This window comes from Cervus elaphus, chromosome 28 (assembly GCF_910594005.1).
Source record: "Cervus elaphus chromosome 28, mCerEla1.1, whole genome shotgun sequence".
NCBI lineage: Eukaryota > Metazoa > Chordata > Mammalia > Artiodactyla > Cervidae > Cervus > Cervus elaphus.
This window is the reverse complement of record NC_057842.1, coordinates 49,285,456-49,306,166: the sequence shown is the minus strand read 5'-3', so window position 1 is coordinate 49,306,166 and position 20,711 is coordinate 49,285,456. Positions and strand designations below refer to the sequence as shown.

Here is a 20,711-nt window from a genome sequence, read left to right as displayed (position 1 = left end):
ATTACTTTACCAACAAAGGTCCATATTGTCAAAGCTCTGGTTTTTCAGTAGTCTTGTGTGGATGTGAGAGCTGGACTATAAAGAAAGCTGAGTGCTGAAGAATTGATGCTTTTGAGAGGATTCTTGAGAGTCCCTTGGACAGGCAGGAGATCAAACCAGTCAATCCTAAAGGAAATCAACTCTGAATATTCATTGGAAGGACTGGTGCTGAAGCTGAAGCTTTAGTACTTTGGCCACCTTATGTGAAGAACTGACTCATTGGAAAAGACCCTGATGCTGGGAAAGATTGAAAGCAGGAGGAGAGGGGGACTACAGAGGATGAGATGGTTGACCAATGACAGGCCAAATTGATGGATGTGAGTTTGAGCAAGTTCCAGGAGTTGGTGATGGACAGGGAAGCCTGGCATACTGCAGTCCATGCAGTTGCAAAGAATCAGACATAACTGAGTGACTGAACTGAACTGAACAGAACTTGTTAATCTTAACTGCTTCAAATTATTGCAACTTAATCATGGGAAACACCATTTTTTGCACAACTTTCCTAAAAACCAAGGTTTCCATTTTGTCAATGTTCTCTTTCAGTGTTGAACGATTCCTAGCCATTAACTAAATATCCTTGCCCTCTCTGCATTTCTTTTTGTAGATTTCTACTTACCATTTTTTATTTTCCCAATTCTCTAAGTTGAGCCTGAATTTAGCAAGAGATATTTTCCTCTTTCAAAACAAAATGTATTTTAACCTTCAAAATCAGAAAGGCCGCCACCTCTATTTATTTTGTTAAACTTGTATTTTTGCCATTTCCAGTTGATATTTCCTGCTGACAATAAATATTGGCATATTTCACAGCGTTTGGAAAGAGCTCTGTTCCTTCATCATGTTAACCTTTGATTATGAAATTCTGGTTTCCTGGAAAGCATTAACAAACCCTCTCTTTTCCTAGGTTCTCCGTACAGAGACAAAATCACCATAGCAATTCTTCAGCTGCAAGAGGAAGGCAAGCTGCACATGATGAAGGAGAAGTGGTGGAGGGGCAATGGGTGTCCAGAGGAGGAGAGCAAGGAGGCCAGTGCCCTGGGGGTTCAAAATATTGGTGGCATCTTCATTGTTCTGGCAGCCGGCTTGGTGCTCTCTGTTTTTGTGGCAGTGGGAGAGTTTTTATACAAATCCAAAAAAAACGCTCAATTGGAAAAGGTAAATGTCACTTTTTTGCAACTTAAAACAATTGTTGTTATAATAAAGCCAATTATTTTTTATCTTGCCAACCAAGGGTGATACCTAGAACTGTGACTGTTAACGATCTTCTGTCGCTCGTTATATACAAAGGTTCATAGAACTCAGGATTAACTTGGTGCTTTTAATTTAAAGGTAATATTTTTAATTGAACTGTTTCAGAACCAGCAACTATTTTCCCTCTTATTAAAGTCTGAAACTGGAAAAACTTTTGCTGCTTGAAGTTCACTGTGATTAGTTTATTGGAAGAATATAATTAATGAAGTAAAACTCAGAAACTGTTATATGAAGAAAAAATTTTTTCTGCAGTTAAGTGCTTCAAGATACAATACTCATTAATAGTTTCAAGTTAGAGAGTAAATATAATTTTTATTTGAAGATTTTTGCTCCAATACATTTCTATTTGAAAAATCTCAAAGCACATTGTGGAAATTTTAATGGATATTCTACATTAACGAATATGTGAGAATATTGTGGGTTTCTTCTTTGCCACTTAATATTATTCTTAGTGCATCTTTTATTGTCTTGCACAGGAGTCTTCAGGAGAATATATATAAACCTCAAACTATTGAGATTATTGCAATTTTCGTTAGGATTTTAATATATTTAATCTTTGTACAAATATCTTTACATTCTATTCTTTAAAAAGTTTGTGAACATAGTTCATATTATACATTTCTAGTGCTATAATTCCATCAGTTCTATAAATATAAGAATGCATATTTATAGAGAAGTCTTTCTTTCTGATAGTACATGCTACTCTTTAATATAAATGTATGACTCGGAACATAAAATTCGGCTTTAAAATTTTTAAGCCTTTTATAACTAGTCTTTTAGTATATAATAAACATCTCTTGTGTTTTTAAATGAAAAGCACTTTTTTAGATCTTAATTTTTAGATGCTGCATCAGAATGAGATATATTGTTCTAAATATTTTAAAGGTTTATAAACATTTATTGGTAAATATAAAAGTAGAAATATGATATTGTCCTTCATATTTAATAATTTATGATACGGTTATCTTTTCTGAAATCAAAATTCTGGATACAGCATTCCTACATTTTACTTCACTTAATTAATACACTAAATTCAATTTACTTCACTTAATTTAATTAAGGAAGGTAATTAATTCCTTGAAATAGTGTTAAATGACTATTCTGATAGTACCATTCTATGAGTAAAATAACCAATTAAAAAGTTTGAGAAATTTGGGCAATTATATGATTTATTTAATGGTTGTATCTGCTCATCTGACTAAATCAAATATCTTTTGCCACAGGTGTGACTGAAAATTAGGTCTAAGTACACTTTTTACATTATGATTTTATTATGATGTCAAAATGAGTTTTGGGGTCAAATCCTAAGAACTAATCAAAGATGAAAGTTATTAAATCTCCAATTTTCATATTTACTATAAGTTATCAACAAATGTGATATTTGGTTAGCTAATGCTTAAAATGAGTCCAAAAGTAATATAAGGAACTTAGGTTGTCTAATTAGAACTTCACATCATCCATATGCAGTAGTTTTCTTTCACTTATAGCTCAGGTTTAAGATAAAACACATACATTAATCTCTTGACAGCATATGATAGTCTATTGCTCTTTTCTCTTTGTATCCTGTTTGTATGATTTACCTGGGCCTTGTCTCTATGTACAATTATTTTATAGCATTAAGATGTATTTATTTATTTATTTTTCATTAAGGTGTTTTTAAAGGACATGGGAATTTACTTTTTTAGAATCACCTTTATTCTTATAAATAACTAGTTTAGTTGAATTTTTCACATATCAACCAGTTCTTAATTTCTGTGGACTTCTATGACCTTCTTAAACATTAGAAAACGGGAATCAATTGACCTGTTTGGGCTGAAGCAGATAAAATATTATATTGGAAAAAAAGAGCTGTTTTGATAGGACGTGAGCATATGAGTCACATCCTCTGATGTCAACGTCTCCACAAAGCTTCCGTAATGAAGTTCAAATTCTCTAGCTTCCCAGAGGAGACACTTCAGGATCTCTCTCTGTTCATCTTTGGAGTTTTATATTTTGCTTCTCCCCAGTTTGTGCTTGTACTGTAACCACACTAAATTGCTTTCTGTTTTCCAAGGTGAGCCAGCTTTTTAAAATACTCTTCCCATTTGACCTGAGCAGCCTTTGTCCATTTTTCTACCTGGCAAATTCCTACTAGTCATTTTAGATTAGGCATTCAAGACTAGGCATCAACTTGCCAAGAAAGTTTTCCTAATCAATAGGTATAATGGATCTGTGTACAGGGTACGACTATTTCCACAAGGTAGTGTTAGATTCTTATTTTCTATTCCAATGAAATTGCCAACATCTGTTGGATCATCAAAAAGAAAGAGAGTTCCAGAAAAACATCTACTTCGGCTTTATCAACTATGCCAAAGCCTTTGACTGTGTGTATCGCAGCAAACTGTGGAAAATTCTTAAAGAGATGGGAATAGCAGACCACCTAAGCTGCCTCCTGAGAAATCTGTATGCAGGTCAAGAAGCAACAGTTAGAACAGGACATGGAACAACAGACTGGTTCCAAATTGGGAAAGGAATACTTCAAGGCTGCATGTTGTCACCCTGCTTGTTTAATGTATATGCAGAGTACATCACATGAAATGCTGGACTGGATGAAGCACAAGCTGGAATCAAGATTTGTGGGAGAAATATCAATAACCTTAGATATTCAGATGACACCACCCTTATGGCAGAGAATGAAGAAGAACTAAATAGCCTCTTGATGAAAGTGAAAGAGGAGAGTGAAAAAGTTGGCTTAAAACTCAGCATTCAAAAAACTAAGATCATGGCATCTGGTCCCATTACTTCATGGTAAATAGATGGGGAAACAATGGAAACAGTGAGAGACTTTATTTTTTTTTTGGGGGGGGGGGTGCAAAATCACTGTAGATGGTGACTGCAACCATGAAATTAAAAGATGCTTGCTCCTTGGAAGAAAAGCTATGATCAACCTAGACAGCATATTAAAAGGTAGAGACACTATTTTATCAACAAAGGTCCATCTTCCGAAGCTATGGTTTTTCCAGTAGTCATGTATGGATATGAGAGTTCGACTATAAAGAAAGCTGAGTGCCGAAGAATTGATGCTTTTGAACTGTGGTGTTGGAGAAGACTCTTGAGAGTCTCTAGGACTGCAAGATCAAACCAGTCCATCCTAAAGGAAATCAGTCCTGAATATTCATTGGAAAGACTTATGTTGAAGCTGAAGCTTCAATACTTTGGCCACCTGATGTGAAGAACAGACTCATTGGAAAAGACCCTGATGCTGGGAAAGATTTAAGGCAGGAGGAGAAGGGGACAACAGAGTATGTGATGGTTGGAAAGCATCACCAATTTGATGGACATGAGTTTGATCAAACTCTAGGAGTTGGTGATGGACAGGTAAGCCTGGGGTGCTGCAGTCCGTGGGGTAACAAAGAGTTGGACACGCCTGAGTGACTGAACTGAACTGATTCAAAAGAAAACCATATGACTCTATCTGGACATCTCATTTTTTAAAAAAGCTTTGCTGACTTCAGAAACTATCCTCATTCCAAGAACATTTGCTGCCCCTTTGAGAAAGTTGGGAATGTGTTTTATCCATTTCAAACAAGATCCATTCTTTTCTCTGTGAAGCCTTTGACAAAATTTCTCCCTTGAAAGTAAAAAAGTGTAGTCGCTCAGTCCTGTAAAACTTTTTTTTTTTTTTTTTGGTGACCCCATGGACTGCAGCCTGCCAGGCTCCTCTGTCCATGAAATTCTCTAGGCAAGAAGACTGGAGTGGGTTGCCTTTTCCTTCTCCAAGGGATTTTCCTCACCCAGGGATCAAAGCTGGGTCTTCCTCTTGGCAGGCAGATTCTTTACCATCTGAGCCATCAGGGAATCAGCTCACTATTTTATTCATATTGCTGATTTGAGTGTGTGGGGGGTCCCTCTTTCCTTATTAGATTCTTTCCTCTTAATTCCTTTAGGAAAAGGAACTAGTGAGTTTGATTTGTATCTCCATATCTCAGACAGTTTCTGTTGAAAGGAAGAAAGACTCTTTCTTCCTTTTTTATATTTCTCTGTTTTCCTCCTTCCTTCCTTTTCTCTCTCTTTACCTGTTAAATAATGAAACTGATTCCAGAAACTTAGAAAAGTTGATCATAAATAATAAAAAAGAATTATATTTTCACATAATTCAAAAGAAATATGCTTATAAAGTAAATAAATAATAGGTTTTTTTAGATGTGTTCCATTGTATTTATTGTGATAAATTATGTTTTTGAGCTCCATTCCTCTTCAGTTTTCCTGAGAAAAATATTTTACTTTGTTGGGCTATATGGTTTAACACCTTAGCTAATTTATTAAAATTAGCTGTGAAATATTCCTAGATTTTATTGTAAAATATGCATGTGAGTGTATAGAAATTTAGTTTATTTGTATTTATGACTTGTGTCTTTAATTGAGATTTTTAGATTTTAAAACCAAAGTAAATAGTTTTAAAATTATTCATTTACTCAATAATTATTTATAGAGAACCAAGTGTATGATGAAATGTTTTTGCACACTGGAAGTAAGCAAGTATATATTATTCATAATTCCAGCTCCCAAATACTTTCTCTTACCCCTTTTTCTTTCTCCATTTTATTTCTTCTTTCTTTAATTCATAATATTCTTTTATTTTTAAAAAGAATAAATGAAAATTTCTATCTTTATCTAAATAAACTGGTAGATATGATATACATGCCATCTAGTTGAAAATGAAGTTTATTTATAAAATTTATGATTGACTAATATATTACCTTTCAAGTCTTACTTCTGATAATGATAAAATTAATGATTAATATTATTTAAAGGTGAAAATAATATGTCTTTTATAGTATATATTTGGTAAGATATTAAAGGATCACACTGGTGTTAATGACTATAATGTTTTTATATTTCTGAGTTGTTTGAGAACTAAGTGTACTATAAGTATGTTTTATTTTTAAATGAGGGCAGATTAAACTGAAAAGAAAAGATAATGCTGAAATATGTAGACCTTATAAAAATATAAAAATTGTAAGTTGCATTCCTTTCCAATAACCACAAGATGGTGTATTATAATTTTTAAAATACTTAGTGGTTTTAATTTTAATGCAAATATTAATGCCTCAAGGACATATTGCATTTCACATTTATTCAAACTTGTTAACTAAATAGGTGTTTTTCTTTTTTTGATGGTTTTCACCATATAACCTGACCATTACAAAAGTTACTTAAAATATTTTTCCACTTTGAACATGTTTGAAAAATAACTAATCAACATGTGCATTTTCTAATTTTCTTTTTGCTGTATATTTTCCTTACTTTTAAAAATGTTAGTGCTTGAGGTACATTCAGTAAGCAATTCAAGAAATTGTTGCACATCTTAGGCAATTATCAATGCATTTCAGGTAACATAGAATTGTTTCAAATAGTCTGTGTTTACCTTTTAAATCTTATTTATAACTGAAAAAACTTGCCTAATATTTAGAATTTTAATTTCTCTGGTAATATATTTTATGATAATACATTTATTTTTGTAAGTATGAGTTATAAATTGTTGTAATAATTTTTACAATACTATTTTATGATAATTATTATTAATTTATGTTTGGAATTATTCATCATTTCTTAAATTTTTGAATATGTTCACTTTTAAAAGCTATATATAATTCTGCCTTCTTTTGATTTCCAATGAGAATGGTAATATAACTTACATAGTTGCACCTTTTGTTTCTATGTGATACGTACGTATATAAATAGATTTATTTCCATGTAACTGAAATTGATTTGCCTGTACAAACTGTTCCTTATTGAACATCAGGTTAAATATGAATCTTTGAGTTTCTTGATATTAACATATAATAAAATATTCCCTTTCTATTATTTAAGCATAAAGAAAATATAGTGAATACATCTTAGAAATAAAAATGTATAAATTACTGCTGGATATTGAATTTCTAAGCTACATTCCATATCTTGGATACATATTTTGTGCCTTCCTGCAAGGTGATTAAAGTACATTTTAAGAGTTATTTTGTACAGTTATTTTTCAGGACATAGTACATTTTAGTGTATGTAGTTGTTTGTATTATAGAACACTGGTAAATCTTATCAACAGTAACCTTTATATAATGTGATGATTTTCAGTCATTGAAAATTCAAAAAAAGTGTTGTGGGCACATAGAATGTTCTTCAGTGTATAGTTGAATAAGAAATGTAGAAGGCAGTTGTAACTCATAGAAGGACAAATGAATGAAATGAGGAAATATGAAGAATAAGAAGAAAATCATAGTGGTTTAATTTAAACTTGCAAGACTCGAGATTCTGTATGAAAGATTATTCAGAGGAATAACACTTTTCAAAGCTGGCTGAATCTGTATTTCATGGAATCAGGAGAATTAAAACAAGTTGTTCACAAATCCTTATGCACAAATTGCTTCCAGAATGCTGAAGAATTTGTTCTAATAGAGGTAATGCTTCATAATGTCTTCATAAAAGAAGACATTTATTGGATAAGATATATGAAAGCAAACATTGTCATAAATCATCAGCAAATGTTTTATTACAATATTTACATTTTTCCAAATAATACTTACTTACAAACCATGGAATATTTGTACTTTTCATTAGGGAGTTTGTATTTAATATATGGAGTTTTAACTGTTAACATTCTAAGTAAATTTTTAATATAAAATCTAGCTATAAAGCATGTTGCTACTCAAAAGTTATAACTAACAAACTTTGGACAAAAGTGTATTTTGTCTTGTTTTTATGTTACTGCCTTTCTATGAGAGCAGAGCTTCTCTCAATTTCCACTAATATCCTTTATAGGGTATTATACATATATATATATATATAGGGACTAACAGGATGGCTCAAAAAATGCTTTTTATATATAAATATAAAGTAACACTTCAATTGCCAATTTTCATTTTGCTCACTAAGTAATTGCAAATCAGCAAAAGGAGTTTTAAGTCATTCGTTTGTGATAACTCATACTCTTTTAATGCCCATAATGTTTTAAAACAAGATTATAGCAGGTTTTCATCAATGACTTTAGAATTTTTAAAGTGTAATATGTCATGTGAGTACAAAGTTATTCTGCTGCTGCTGCTAAGTCGCTTCAGTCGTGTCTGAGTCTGTGCGATCCCATAGACGGCAGCCCACCAGGCTCCCCAGTCCCTGGGATTCTCCAGGCAAGAACACTGGAGTGGGTTGCCATTTCCTTCTCCAATGCATGAAGGTTACTCTGAGAGCTATGCAAAGATTATTATCCATATTGTGCAGAAGAAGATAAGTATCTCAAGGGTCAAGTATGTTTCTCAAGTTGAAATAGGCCTAGACTAATTCTGTTTACACCGCAGACGACTACAGGACATGGAAGTAGAACATTTAGCTATTTTTCTTGACAGGTTTTATCCCTGATGTTGTATTGACAAAATTGATCATGAGCTCTGTATAGTTATTTCATTTTCCTGGACATTAAGCATGGGTTTTGAAATTAAAAAAAAAAAAAAAAGACTTGGAATCATTCTTCAAGTGTGTTCAACTTTGGATTACATTAATCTTTCTATATATCTTTTAAATAAATGAATGGGTTACAAATACACCATATATTAAAATGTTTTAGAAGTTAATATAATTAACATATATAGAGGTTTTTGCATGTCTGGCATATACTAAGAAGCTTTCATTATAATATAATTATTATCTTCATTTATAAAGCTGATACATTTTAACTGCTGTACTTTAAAGGAAAGAGAGCTTTCCTGGAATTAAGCATTAGTTATTTGGATGTTACATACTTTGTTGAAAAATTGTTATTATTATGACTACTAGCAAGAATATGATTAACATTGCTTTTTCTTAAAATTCATTTCACAGCTGTATTGACTAAAATGTTGTTGAAGCTTGTCAGACCTAATTTATTGATTTTTCTAACTTAAGTAAGGGAAGTGTAAAAATGTATAATGATGCCCCATTTTTCTCTGTCTCATTTATTTGCAAAATGCAATATAAAGCTATTCAGTAATTATTTCTGTAAGAGTCAAGGTTTCTGAAAATATTTTAATCTTTCGTTATGTTTATCATTGTAAAATAATCCAGGCTAAAGCATAGGAAGCTTTGTCATTTTATTTATTGAGAAAAAATAATTTAGTGCCATAATTTTTCCTGTCTGATTTATTATTTAGTATTCAAAAATTACCATTTGTTAAGAATAGAGTCCAGGTAAAAGAACCTAGCTGAAATTCAAATCACTGTTAGTGAGGCAGGCTAATATAATAACACACAGAATGGAAGTCAAGAGAACAGTATTCCTCTTTTAGTTAGAATATCAATGTGTGCATACCTGTCTGACAGCATATTTAAAATATATATATATATGTATATATAGACTTTTTAAAAAGAGTACTGCTCTAAGACTAAGCATCAAGATCAAAGTTTATATATATATATATATTTTTTTGACATGAGTATCTTAGCTAGTCATTTTTCATCTCTCATTGCTTCACTGTTACATTCATACAGCTTTAGGTAAATCCATACTTCTGATAGATAGTATTAGCTATTTGATATTTTTAAAAGACTGCCAGTTAAAGAGTCAAATCAAAAGAAGTGGGCCTTGTTAAATGACATTTATCTTCATTATCTAGCACACCAACATTTATATAAAATGTTGCATATTGCATCCAATATTCTTTTTATTTTCCTTCAGTTATTATTTAGTTAATTTAAGTATTACCTAAAGTGGAACAATTTTCCACAGGGATTAATTACAGTGACAGTTTGGATTTGTCTCTACTACCTGTGATCTGGAATTCTTGGTCAAATGGCCTACAGCATCAGAAATTAATTAGAAAATGTCTGAGAATGAACAAAGTATCCATAATCAGTGAACAAATAATTTAAATGACAAACAAAACAAAACATTTTGGTTGAGAGATGCTAGTATATATTAGGACATTGCACTACCAAATCTCTTAGAAGCAGTTTAAAGATGTTTTAGTAGGCTTCAAATAGAAACTCTACACAAAAATGGTTGGAAATTATTCTGAATATTGGAATATCATTTAGTTAACTTTATACCCTCAAAAAATAAGACAGTAAGATGTATAGAATAGGTTTCTCCTTACAAAATAAATACTAAATAGAGACCTAATAATAGCATATATTTATGATTATTTCTCCTTCAGTTGGTATAGTATTATATATTCAACATGAAAGTGATGAGTTTCAAAGTTTAAAAAATTAAACTAATTTTTCATCAGTTGCTGTTTTTTTTAAAAGACATTGCTAAACATAAAGGATTTTACTTAAAAATGAAGTTTAAATATATCACTGTTCAATATGGAGCATGTTTGAAACTAGATTTCTAATATTAAAAGAATTTATGTGCTTCTCAAAGTACTCTCACATCATGTATCATATAAACATATCTATAAATTAGAAAGTTAAGCTATTAAGATTAAATTATTCTGTAACACCACGAATGATATTCTTGAGAACATTTATCTGTGGACTATTTATGTTGTCTTATACATTAAAAAAATAACTTGTTTAAAAGGCAATGTACATTTAGCCAAATTCATTATTTTAAGGTTTCCAGACCTTCATTGTTTCAAGAATTAGAGATGTGTAATACATGTTGCCTCATTAAATACAATGCATTTTATAACGAGTTTAACTAAATGCAATTATACATGCTAACAGCTCAAAGATTTAAATTTTCATTTTCAGGAATCTTCTATTTGGTTAGTGCCACCCTACCATCCAGACACTGTTTAGTAAACTTTTGAAACTTACTAAAAGAGGTTTTTAATAATGGTTAGTATCCTTGCACCTTTTTTTCTTTTTGTAGTCTGTCATATTGTGCAGAGAAATTTCTGTTGTTGTTTTCACCCTACAAAACTTACTTTGACACAATTTGTGTGTTTCTGTCCCTAAGAAGTGATTTGAAAAGCATGGTAGTTTTCTTTCTCTTTCTTCCTCCCTCAATCTCTCTCTCACTTCCTCCCTCCCTTCCCTTCTTCCCTCTTTCCTTCACTATTACTTTCCTTGTCCCCTGCCCCCTTTTCCTCTCTTCTGTCTCTTTTATTCTTTCTTCTCTACTCCCTCCTCCTCCTCAGCTTCCTTCTTCTTCATGATAATCAGGAAATTCCTGTCAAGTGCATTTAGGTTTTTCAAAATCTTATTCCACAGTTCAATAAAAGGACATGTAAAAAATTCTGATCATGATAAGAAGTAGGAAACACTATTTGTCTCTATCAAATGACAAGTTAGAAGCTTAAAAATCAGACATAGTAGTTTTTTGGCAACGTACAACACAGAGAAACAGCTATACTTCACAATCGTCTGTACAGTTTCAACTTTGGGTTCTTACAGAGATCGAGATACAGAATTTACGTTTTAAAGCTTTAAAAAAATTTTAAAAATGTGTTTGCTTTAGTGATAAAAGTGAACCACACTTTATGGTATCATTAAGTTTTTTAAATTTGTCAATGTTGACTCCAAATTTTTGCTCAAATCTAAAGATTTTCATAGTTTTGTGAAGGATTGGAAATATTATATAAGTAAGAAAAGAACCTACAGTTTCATGGTAACTGTATTAGAATCTAAGATAATACTATTTTTTTAGGTAAAACTTATACTGATAAATCAAAAAGAACTGTCAAAGTCAGCTTATTTAGAGAAAAAATTAACAAAAGTGGTAACATGATATTAAAATCAAAACTACTGATCGACTGCTTAAAGCTTGTTTGATTATATTTTTTACTTTCTAATAACTTAAGAAAATAGAGAAAGACTAAAATGATAGTTGTGGGATTACGTGTTTACAATTTTCAGAGTTTATAAATTTGTAAATATCATTTACTTAAGATAATTTTAAATTATTTGTGCTTGATTGGGGCAGGATATATGCTTGTAATTTATATTAATCAGTATTGCAAGTTTTATATTACATAAAATTGCTTTAAAAGAATTTAAATGTATTTATTTATAGTCTGAAGTTAAGTATAGGCTATTAATACAACTACTTCCTAACTAACTAGAAATAAAATGGAATCAGTTCATTGTTGAATAGTTATGTACATTTGTAAGATTTTTTCCTGAGAAAATCAGTTGTTTAGACCACTCTGTTACTATGGACAAAACAATATCTCTATTTTATCACTTTTGAAATCAATATAATCATGATATCTAAAAACTGAGTTTGCCAAAAGAATGTTATAAATTTTTTAGCATTTGGGAAGTTTAATTATTTTAAATGAAGGCTTATTTCAAACAATTCAACATTATTCACATCCTATAACATTTTTAAAGTGTCGATGGCATCAAGTTCTGACATTATTATATTATCTAATCAATTCTTCTGTTAAATGTTTCAACAGAGAACCAAGACTAAGTTACCTCAAGACTATGTATTCCTCCCTCTTTTGGAGTCAGATTTTTCCATTTCTACAATGTTGTCATCATCACCATCTTCATCATCATTTTCATCATGTTCTTAATAAGTACATCTAATAGTAGGTATTAAGCAACAAGAAACACTGTGTCCATATACTGGCTATCAGGTATCATATAGATCCTTTAATAGAAATAGAATCTGTGAATTTCAAAACCATATAATTTAACACATAATAAATAATACATAGAAATAACTTTGCAGTTAGTTGGGAATTCATGTGTAGCATTTAATCATCTCCCATGACAAACACTAATAAATTAATATTTTTATTAATTTAATGTTATTAAACAAATAACAAAGGTTTATCTGATTAATTAGCTCACTTGTACACAATGTATTTTACTAAGCGTCTGAAAAAAATTTTTTAAGCAATTGAATTACAAACATTTTTAAAAATGAATTAAAATGTTAAGGTCATGTATAGCTATTATTAATTTGGTCAACAGTGCCGTGAGCACTTGATCACTACTCTTTACAATTCAATGAGAGGGAAACATGGAAGACCTAGAGGTCAGACAGAGAAACATGATAGTGAGGGGAAAATAGTAAACTGAGTAGAAATAATAAGCCTGGTCAATTGGAAAGTGGTTCCTGAATAAGTTAAAATTTGAGTCATGTCTGGAGGTAAGGGATAAAGCTGGACTGATGTGAAAGATGAAAGAACTCTGCTGAGTACCAGAGCAAGAAGAAACACAGGAGAAAAACTTTGGAGGGCCAAAGAGAAGCATGTGTGTAAAGAAAAAAGAAGAAGAAGATTAGGTTGGGGGAAGATAAGGTAAAATTAACTCAGAGAGGTCATGATGGAAAAAAGAGATTTGGATTTCACCTGTTTATTGGACAAAAGAATACTATTAATAACATGTTTAGAACAATAGATTATTGTTGATAATTGTGAGAATTTCAGGAATACCAAGGCATAGATTTGGGATGATTACCAAGGAAACTCTTCAGCAACCCAAAGAAGAAAAATGAAAATATAGCCAGGAATGGACAAGAAGCTAACAGGGCAAGATCAAAAAACATAAAATTGGGTATCAGAATATCTTGCTGGAAGTGCAGTTGTGAGCTGCAGAAAGTGAGTTATCCTCTGTCATACGGATGCCCAACTTAATTCAGTATTAGTTTGTGTCACAAAAGGTGATATATGAAAAGTATTTTAAAAAATACAAGGCATGTATATAGTATTAACCATTTTTATCCTATATTATTTTGGAATTCAGTTCAGTTCAGTTCAGTCACTAAGTCGTGTCCGACTCTTTGTGACCCCATGGACTGCAGCACACCAGGCTTCCCTGAACATCACCAACTCCTGAAGCTTGCTTTTGGATTTTGGAATTATCCTAAGACGATAAACAATAAAGCAGCAACACAAAATGAAAAAAAAAATAGACTTCACATGCATATTTGATTAGGTTTATTTCATTATGTTTTCATATCACTTTTTGGAATTGTGTAAATTTTTCATTCTTGTCCACATTTTTAGTTGTTGTCCACATTTTTAGTTCTTACAAAAAAAGAGCCTAAGTCTTAGACCATCTGAATGTCAACAATAATATGCAACTGGTTCATGAATCTGATTTATATGTAACTAACACATGTATCTCAATTAGATGGAGAGGGAGACTAATAAGTTTCTGTCTTATGTTTTCACTCTGTAATAGGAATTTGAGGAGTGTGTAATAAGTTCCAGGTATATAGAATTTCTGGCAAATCTATTGCCAATGAAATAGAACTTTAAAAATATATATGTAGGGTCACTTTTTCTTCATGGAATAAATTATCAGTCCTCAATTAACAAGTTGATGATACCAAAAATTTAGTTAATATTTGTGCATGGATTTTTTAAATGTGATACAATGTCATTTCATGATTAGGTCATATGTGTTTGTAATCTTCACCGATAGTTTTATAGGCATGATCACAAAAAGATATAATGAATACCAAAAATAATTTTCCATATTTTATGTCTAAATGTGTGAGTGCTATTTTTGTTCTGTTTTGGAAAGACAAAATGAAGAAGCCACGTTTAAAGAAAATTTTCATATCTTACATTATGATCTAAAAGCCAGTACATTTTGTCTAATATTTTTTAATAGCATGGATGGATTTCTGGTAACTGATTTGTTTATACGTGTTTGTATTTAAATTTTAAGGTAGATTATATCTTATCATGTTAATCAATTATATATCTTAAAACCTCATTCAAATTATGTGTAATGTATGCATTCCTAGCTGGCAGTTCACTACAGGTGGAGATTTTCTTTAAACTTGCCCACTTGATAAAATATTTTAATCATCATGTTTTGAGTATTAAAAGTGGAATAATTTGATATAGCCCTTATAATGGAATTTTTCAAAACTTGAAGGCTGCTATGTTGAGAAGGCTGTTGAGACTGAACTTACTATTGTTTCAGGACCATTGCAGTCGATGTGTGTGTAATGTTTCCTTTTCTGTGTTATTCTCTAGAGGTCCTTCTGTAGCGCCATGCTAGAGGAACTGAGGATGTCCCTGAAGTGCCAGCGTCGGTTAAAACACAAGCCACAGGCCCCAGTTATTGTGAAAACAGAAGAGGTTATCAACATGCACACATTTAACGACAGACGGTTGCCAGGTAAAGAAACCATGGCATAAAGCTGGGAGGCCAAACACCCAAGCACAAACTGTCGTCTTTTTTTCCAAACAATTTAGCGAGAATGTTTCCTGTGGAAATATGCAACCTGTGCAAAATAAAATGAGTTACCTCATGCCGCTGTGTCTATGAACTAGAGACTCTGTGATCTAAGCAGTTGCAATGATCAGACTTGATTTATAAACATCATGGATCAACCGAGTTACACGGGGTTACACTGTTTATCATGGGTTCCTCCCTTCTTCTGAGTGAATGTTACATAACCATTTTGTGGCTGGTTTCAAATGCAGTCCAGGAAGTTCCTTTTGAGGTTCAACTGTTGCCAGGAGATGGAATATCAATGCCCCAAAGGTAACCAGAGGAAAAAAAAAATCATTAAGAATAAAAATACTTGGAATCAGCAAAAACTGTAGTGTTACAAGAAACAGTTAAGTCTTCTGAACACCCAGATAAGAGGGTGATGATGTCACTAGCCCCCAGCTACTCAGTATAATGGTCATCTGAATAGACAATATGTGCTTATAGGATGTGAAGAAATGTAAAGCAAAACAAATCTGAATTTCATGGCAAGTGGAATATAAAGCAGATCTTCATCAGTGTTTTTCTTTCTTTTCTTTTTGTTTTTTTGACAGTCTGTGTCACTGATTGAAATACAAGTGTCAAATTACCAAGGCAATAATGTTTTTTCTTATATTCACTGTGGCAGGAGATTTAACATGTATCTCTATCAAATCCCTACCTATTCCAGCCACCCTTTCCCCAACCTCACACCAAGAATAAAAAAGCAACAGTTGGTTCAGAGATTCTGAATTAAAATGGATGATGTTTTGCACTCTTTGTCTTAAGCTGTAAAAGAGGGCTGAGTATTGATAGTTCTGTGGAAGACTGAAACTTTCATTCTAACACTCAGACGTGTTAATCCAAAACCTCCTTCCTGCTATAAATGAACTTGATGGAGCCTGGGCAGATCTCAGTGAAAGGAGAAAGGGGACTGGTCATCATAAGAGAAGTATGTGTGGTGAACTCTGACGTGGACTGCATTTATCAATACAGTCACAATGTTAAATGAACAAAATTCTTGAGCAGTTTTTTTCAAAAAAATGTTCAGGTTTATTTGTGGAAATGCAAGATTTCTATGAAAATAGTTTTTGTATGGAAATTTTTGTAATACTTTTTATCAACAAAATAAGAACACGCGTTCCTGTCAGGGGTGTGATGTCGAGCATGAATGGTAGTGCGTGTGCACCACCAACGTTTGGTGAAAACTATTTTTATCAAGAAAAAAAGGAGTCATAGAAGAGAAATATTTTCAAGTTAGATAATATAAAAGCTAGGTGCACTACCACCGCTGCTTATCATGCCACACCCCTGGTTTCCACGAGGCGGATAACATACTGTAATGAACAATTGTGTGTGAAATGGTAAAAGACACAGACCTCTTGGCAACATTGTGATAAAGTTGAGTGCACACAGTTTGCTGTTTGAATCCAATGCACAAAATTTAAAAGATCATTAAAATTATGTCCATTTTACTTTCAGCTTTGACTTTCATTTTTCTCTAATGTGGGTCCATGAATGCACTATTTGTTCTTTGCATGAAGGGAAGTACACTTCCTGAATCCTTCCCGGTCATCAAGGATGACCACTTCAAAACTACCTGGAGAAAAGAAGAAAAAAGCTCAGGCTCCAAGCTGGGCCAGAATATAAAATGTAATCTTCAGGCTTAGGACAGTTTAAATGTGAAAAGTAACAGTTTTAGAGGATACAGTCATGATCTTAGCGCTTCTGTGACTGGACATTGATTATGTCCATAGTGATTATGATATTATATGTGAAGTTCAACTCATGTCCAATTTAAGAATTCATTGCACATTGTTAATTTAATTCAGCCAAGGGGGAGGAAGAGATAGGCTCAATATCAATGATAAATTAAAAAAAAAAAAAAGACTCATTTTAACTAGAACTCCTATCCAAAACCAAAAAAAAACCAAAAAACCAAAAAACATAAATTGCTAATAGCCATTACTTAAAGGTTCAATTTCTAAGTGTTTTCAAAATTTCTAGTGTCGGGATTAAGTATCATATTTCAAGGACAATTATGTCCCAAAATTTAATTTTAGGAAGTTGCAGAAGTTGCTGTTACAAATCTCAACTTTTTTTTAAATTGGTAAATAGCCTCAAATAGCATAGCTCATAAAATGTTCAAATTTTGGTCTGAATATTAAGTTTTTACTCAGTTAGATTCTAATCAGATTTTAAAGCACTTTTAAATTTCAATTCTTCATTATATTACAAACAATAGGCAGAAAATGATGATTATTTTTTAAATAGTCTGGAATTATTTATATCTTTGATATAAATTTGATAATTTAAGAACTTAAAAAGTTCAAAAAGTATAAATAATTCTGCTGTATTTTAACTCTAAAGGTTATTTAGAATATAAAAATGATGTATGATATTCAATTTTTATCCATTTCCTGAAAGGTTTCTACATCACTGCCAAAATAGATATTGCTCTATTCATTGTGTACTTATACACATATGAAGTACTATTCTTAATTTTATTAAAATTTGGTTACTTTCAAAATAATTTCAACCAGTGAAAGAACAACTCTTCTCTTTGGAAAGGCAGTATATTGGCATAAGATTATTTTCTAGTGCCTACCACTCAAATTGTAAGAAGAGGAAGAAATGCCTATTCTATTTGACAACATAACCTGATGACTCCAGGTAATCAGTGGAGATACATACACCACAAATAAATAACTCTAGCCACTATGGAACACTGGGGGAGGATATAGTTATACATATCACCACTAAATAATGTTAATCAGATGAAAACATCAAGTGTGTTTCATAGATAATTAATCCTAGCAGCTATGAGAATGCCACAGAGATATATTTATATATTTACAACTGAATAACCCTAATCATTATGGGAGCACCAAGGGAATAGATTCTATTTTACAAACATGTAAAGTGGATAAGGATATTTTACAAATTAAAATCTTTCAAATATTTTTCAGTTCAGTTATATATTTTTAAGAATAAGTTCCTTGTTATTATTAAATGAGTTTATGTACTAAACACTAACACTTTTAAAGAATTTTAGCACAGTGCTTTTAAATGTTTGTTTATTATGAAATATGAATACAGACAATTGTGTACAATGCATATGTATAAAGGGAATCATGGCATCAGACATACAGTAGAATCATAGCGTCAGGCTGTAGTGTGCACCAAAGATTGTCACTGGGAGTGGGCTATTCTATTCCAAGACTAGGCTTACTGACAGTCACTTCCAACACTGAGGTGTAAATATAAGCAGAATACTTTAATAGAGATAAGAGAGTGCCCAATGTTTCAGGAAAGAGAGCATGAAAGGTACAGGAATAACGTCATTTGTTTCTGATCAAGGCAAGCCAGGTATGGAAAACAATATGGGCCAGGCTCACTTAGGAATTTTGTCCTCAGTTTAAAAGATGGTACAATGTCAGTTGGCTCAGGGGTAAAGATTCTGCCTACCAATGAAGGTGACTCAGGAGTTGTGGGTTTGATCCCTGGGTCAGGAAGATCCCCTGGAATAGGAAATGGCAACCCACTCCAGTATCCTTGCCTGGAGAATCCCATGGACGGAGGAGCCTGATGGGAAACAGTCCATGGGGTCGCAGAGAGTCAGACACAACTGAGTGATTGAACACGCACACAGGCACAATGGCAGTGAGCCCCTGGTCTTGAAGGTCTTGAGTGTATCTGTAATTTGAATCCTGTTGCGATACTATTGACCCCCTCTCAGACAGCCCTTTGTGTCGGCAGCACAATCATTATAGAGAGATTTCTCTCTTTTCTTGCGTTCTGGGGATTTCCTTAATTCTTCGACCATGTTGGATCCCCTGTTGCCTCTAACAGACGTTCTCCCTTTCCTAGGTTTATCTCTAATTTTGATGAATTCTAAAGAAGGACTACCTCAGAGGTCAAGTTTTTTGATATTCCAGTCTGAGTGCACATCTATAAGATTTGCTTTCCTAGTTCTTATTTCTGTCATCTTTATATTCCAAATATTGCATTGAGTTTTTCATTTCTACCAAATTATTTTAATTTCTGTGATTTCTTATTTTATGAATGTAATAATTTCTCTTATATGTTTGAAGTGATGAACAGTAATCTTAAGACATTTCCTTCTTCCTGAAAAGACCTCAGGTTTTTTTTTCCCCCAGTTGCATTTTTCTCTGTGCTTGTTTGGATTTCTATCCTCTGTATTAGAGCTTTTCTTCAGATGTTTATTAATTCTTCACAACCTGTTAATGATTAAGAAAAGGGAACTAAAGTCTGATTTGGGCGCTCTGTGTGCACAATAGGGTAGGGGAGAATTTTCATCTAGTTAGAGTTTTACCACTAGTTGGACTATTTGTTAATGAATCCTTTGAAACATCCCTATCTTTGGATCTTTCCTTTGATTCCCCCAGGAGTATCTTTTAATTTTCTTCCTGGGGATTAAGCCTCAACTGCCAGTGCTCTGCTAATCACTGGTTAAGAGCTCTTGAGATCGCTACATTCTGCATTCAGAATGACTGTCACTAGGCTCAGGAGTAAAGAACCCACCTGCAGAAGACATTAAAGATGAGGACTCGATTCCTGGGTCGGGAAGATCCCCTGGAGGAGGAAAGGGCAACCAACTTTAGTATTCTTGCCTGAAGAATCCCATGGACACAGGAGCCTGGCGGGCTATAGTCCGTGGGTCACAAAGAGTCAGACGTGACTGACTGAGCACTAATAAGCATACATATAACTCAAATTTGACACAACAAAAAATCATAAAATAAATGCAAGAAGATCTAGGTCACTTAATCACCCTGTTTTAAATTTAGTATTCAAGCTTTCAACTGAGCCTAGCATATTCCAGTCTGGAGTCCTTCCTTTTTTTCCCTTTTGAGAATAATTCCTTATTACTTTGATGGGTTGAAGAATGGTCTTGCAGGGGAGAAGAAGGAGAATACAAGGATCCACTGTTTTCCAACTACATTCAAGAGGCCCTCCTTGTTGCATTTGTTCTGCTGCATTATCAGTTATTAATTCTACTTTTTCCAGTCTGCTTGATGACCTATCATTTGTTCAAATGCTTTTCTCCTTCCAAAAATGTTGCTGAAGCTTTCACCTTTCTTGTTCACTTTATTCTTGGAGTTTAATACTTTAAAAAATGAAAAACTCTCTATTATAATTTTTATGGTTGAGTAGGGAGCAAATTTTGATGCATGCATTCAATCCTTCACTCTTATTTTGATCAAGAACCCTGTCTTTAAAGAAAATATTGTGCAGAAATCCAGGATAGAAGCAAATAAAAACCAAAACTACTCTGGTTCAAA

The 20,711-nt window shown here is 32.5% G+C and overlaps 1 protein-coding gene across 12 annotated transcripts in view; it reads left to right on the top strand.

Moving 5' to 3' along the window:
- The window catches only part of GRIK2 (glutamate ionotropic receptor kainate type subunit 2), a 721,045-nt gene extending 704,165 nt beyond the window's left edge, over nt 1-16,880 (top strand). For 8 of the 12 annotated variants that reach the window (XM_043889993.1, XM_043889994.1, XM_043889998.1 and 5 more), the window contains 2 exons: nt 941-1,191; nt 15,186-16,880. In XM_043889993.1, coding sequence (XP_043745928.1) covers nt 941-1,191; nt 15,186-15,350 — 416 coding nt within the window. In that variant the 3' untranslated portion in view covers nt 15,351-16,880. Of the gene's footprint in view, nt 1-940; nt 1,192-10,989; nt 11,077-12,641; nt 12,825-15,185 lie in introns of those variants that run through there. The other 4 variants (XR_006338355.1, XM_043889996.1, XM_043890000.1 and 1 more) reach the window with 4 other exon arrangements.
- The last annotated feature ends 3,831 nt before the right edge of the window (nt 16,881-20,711 follow it).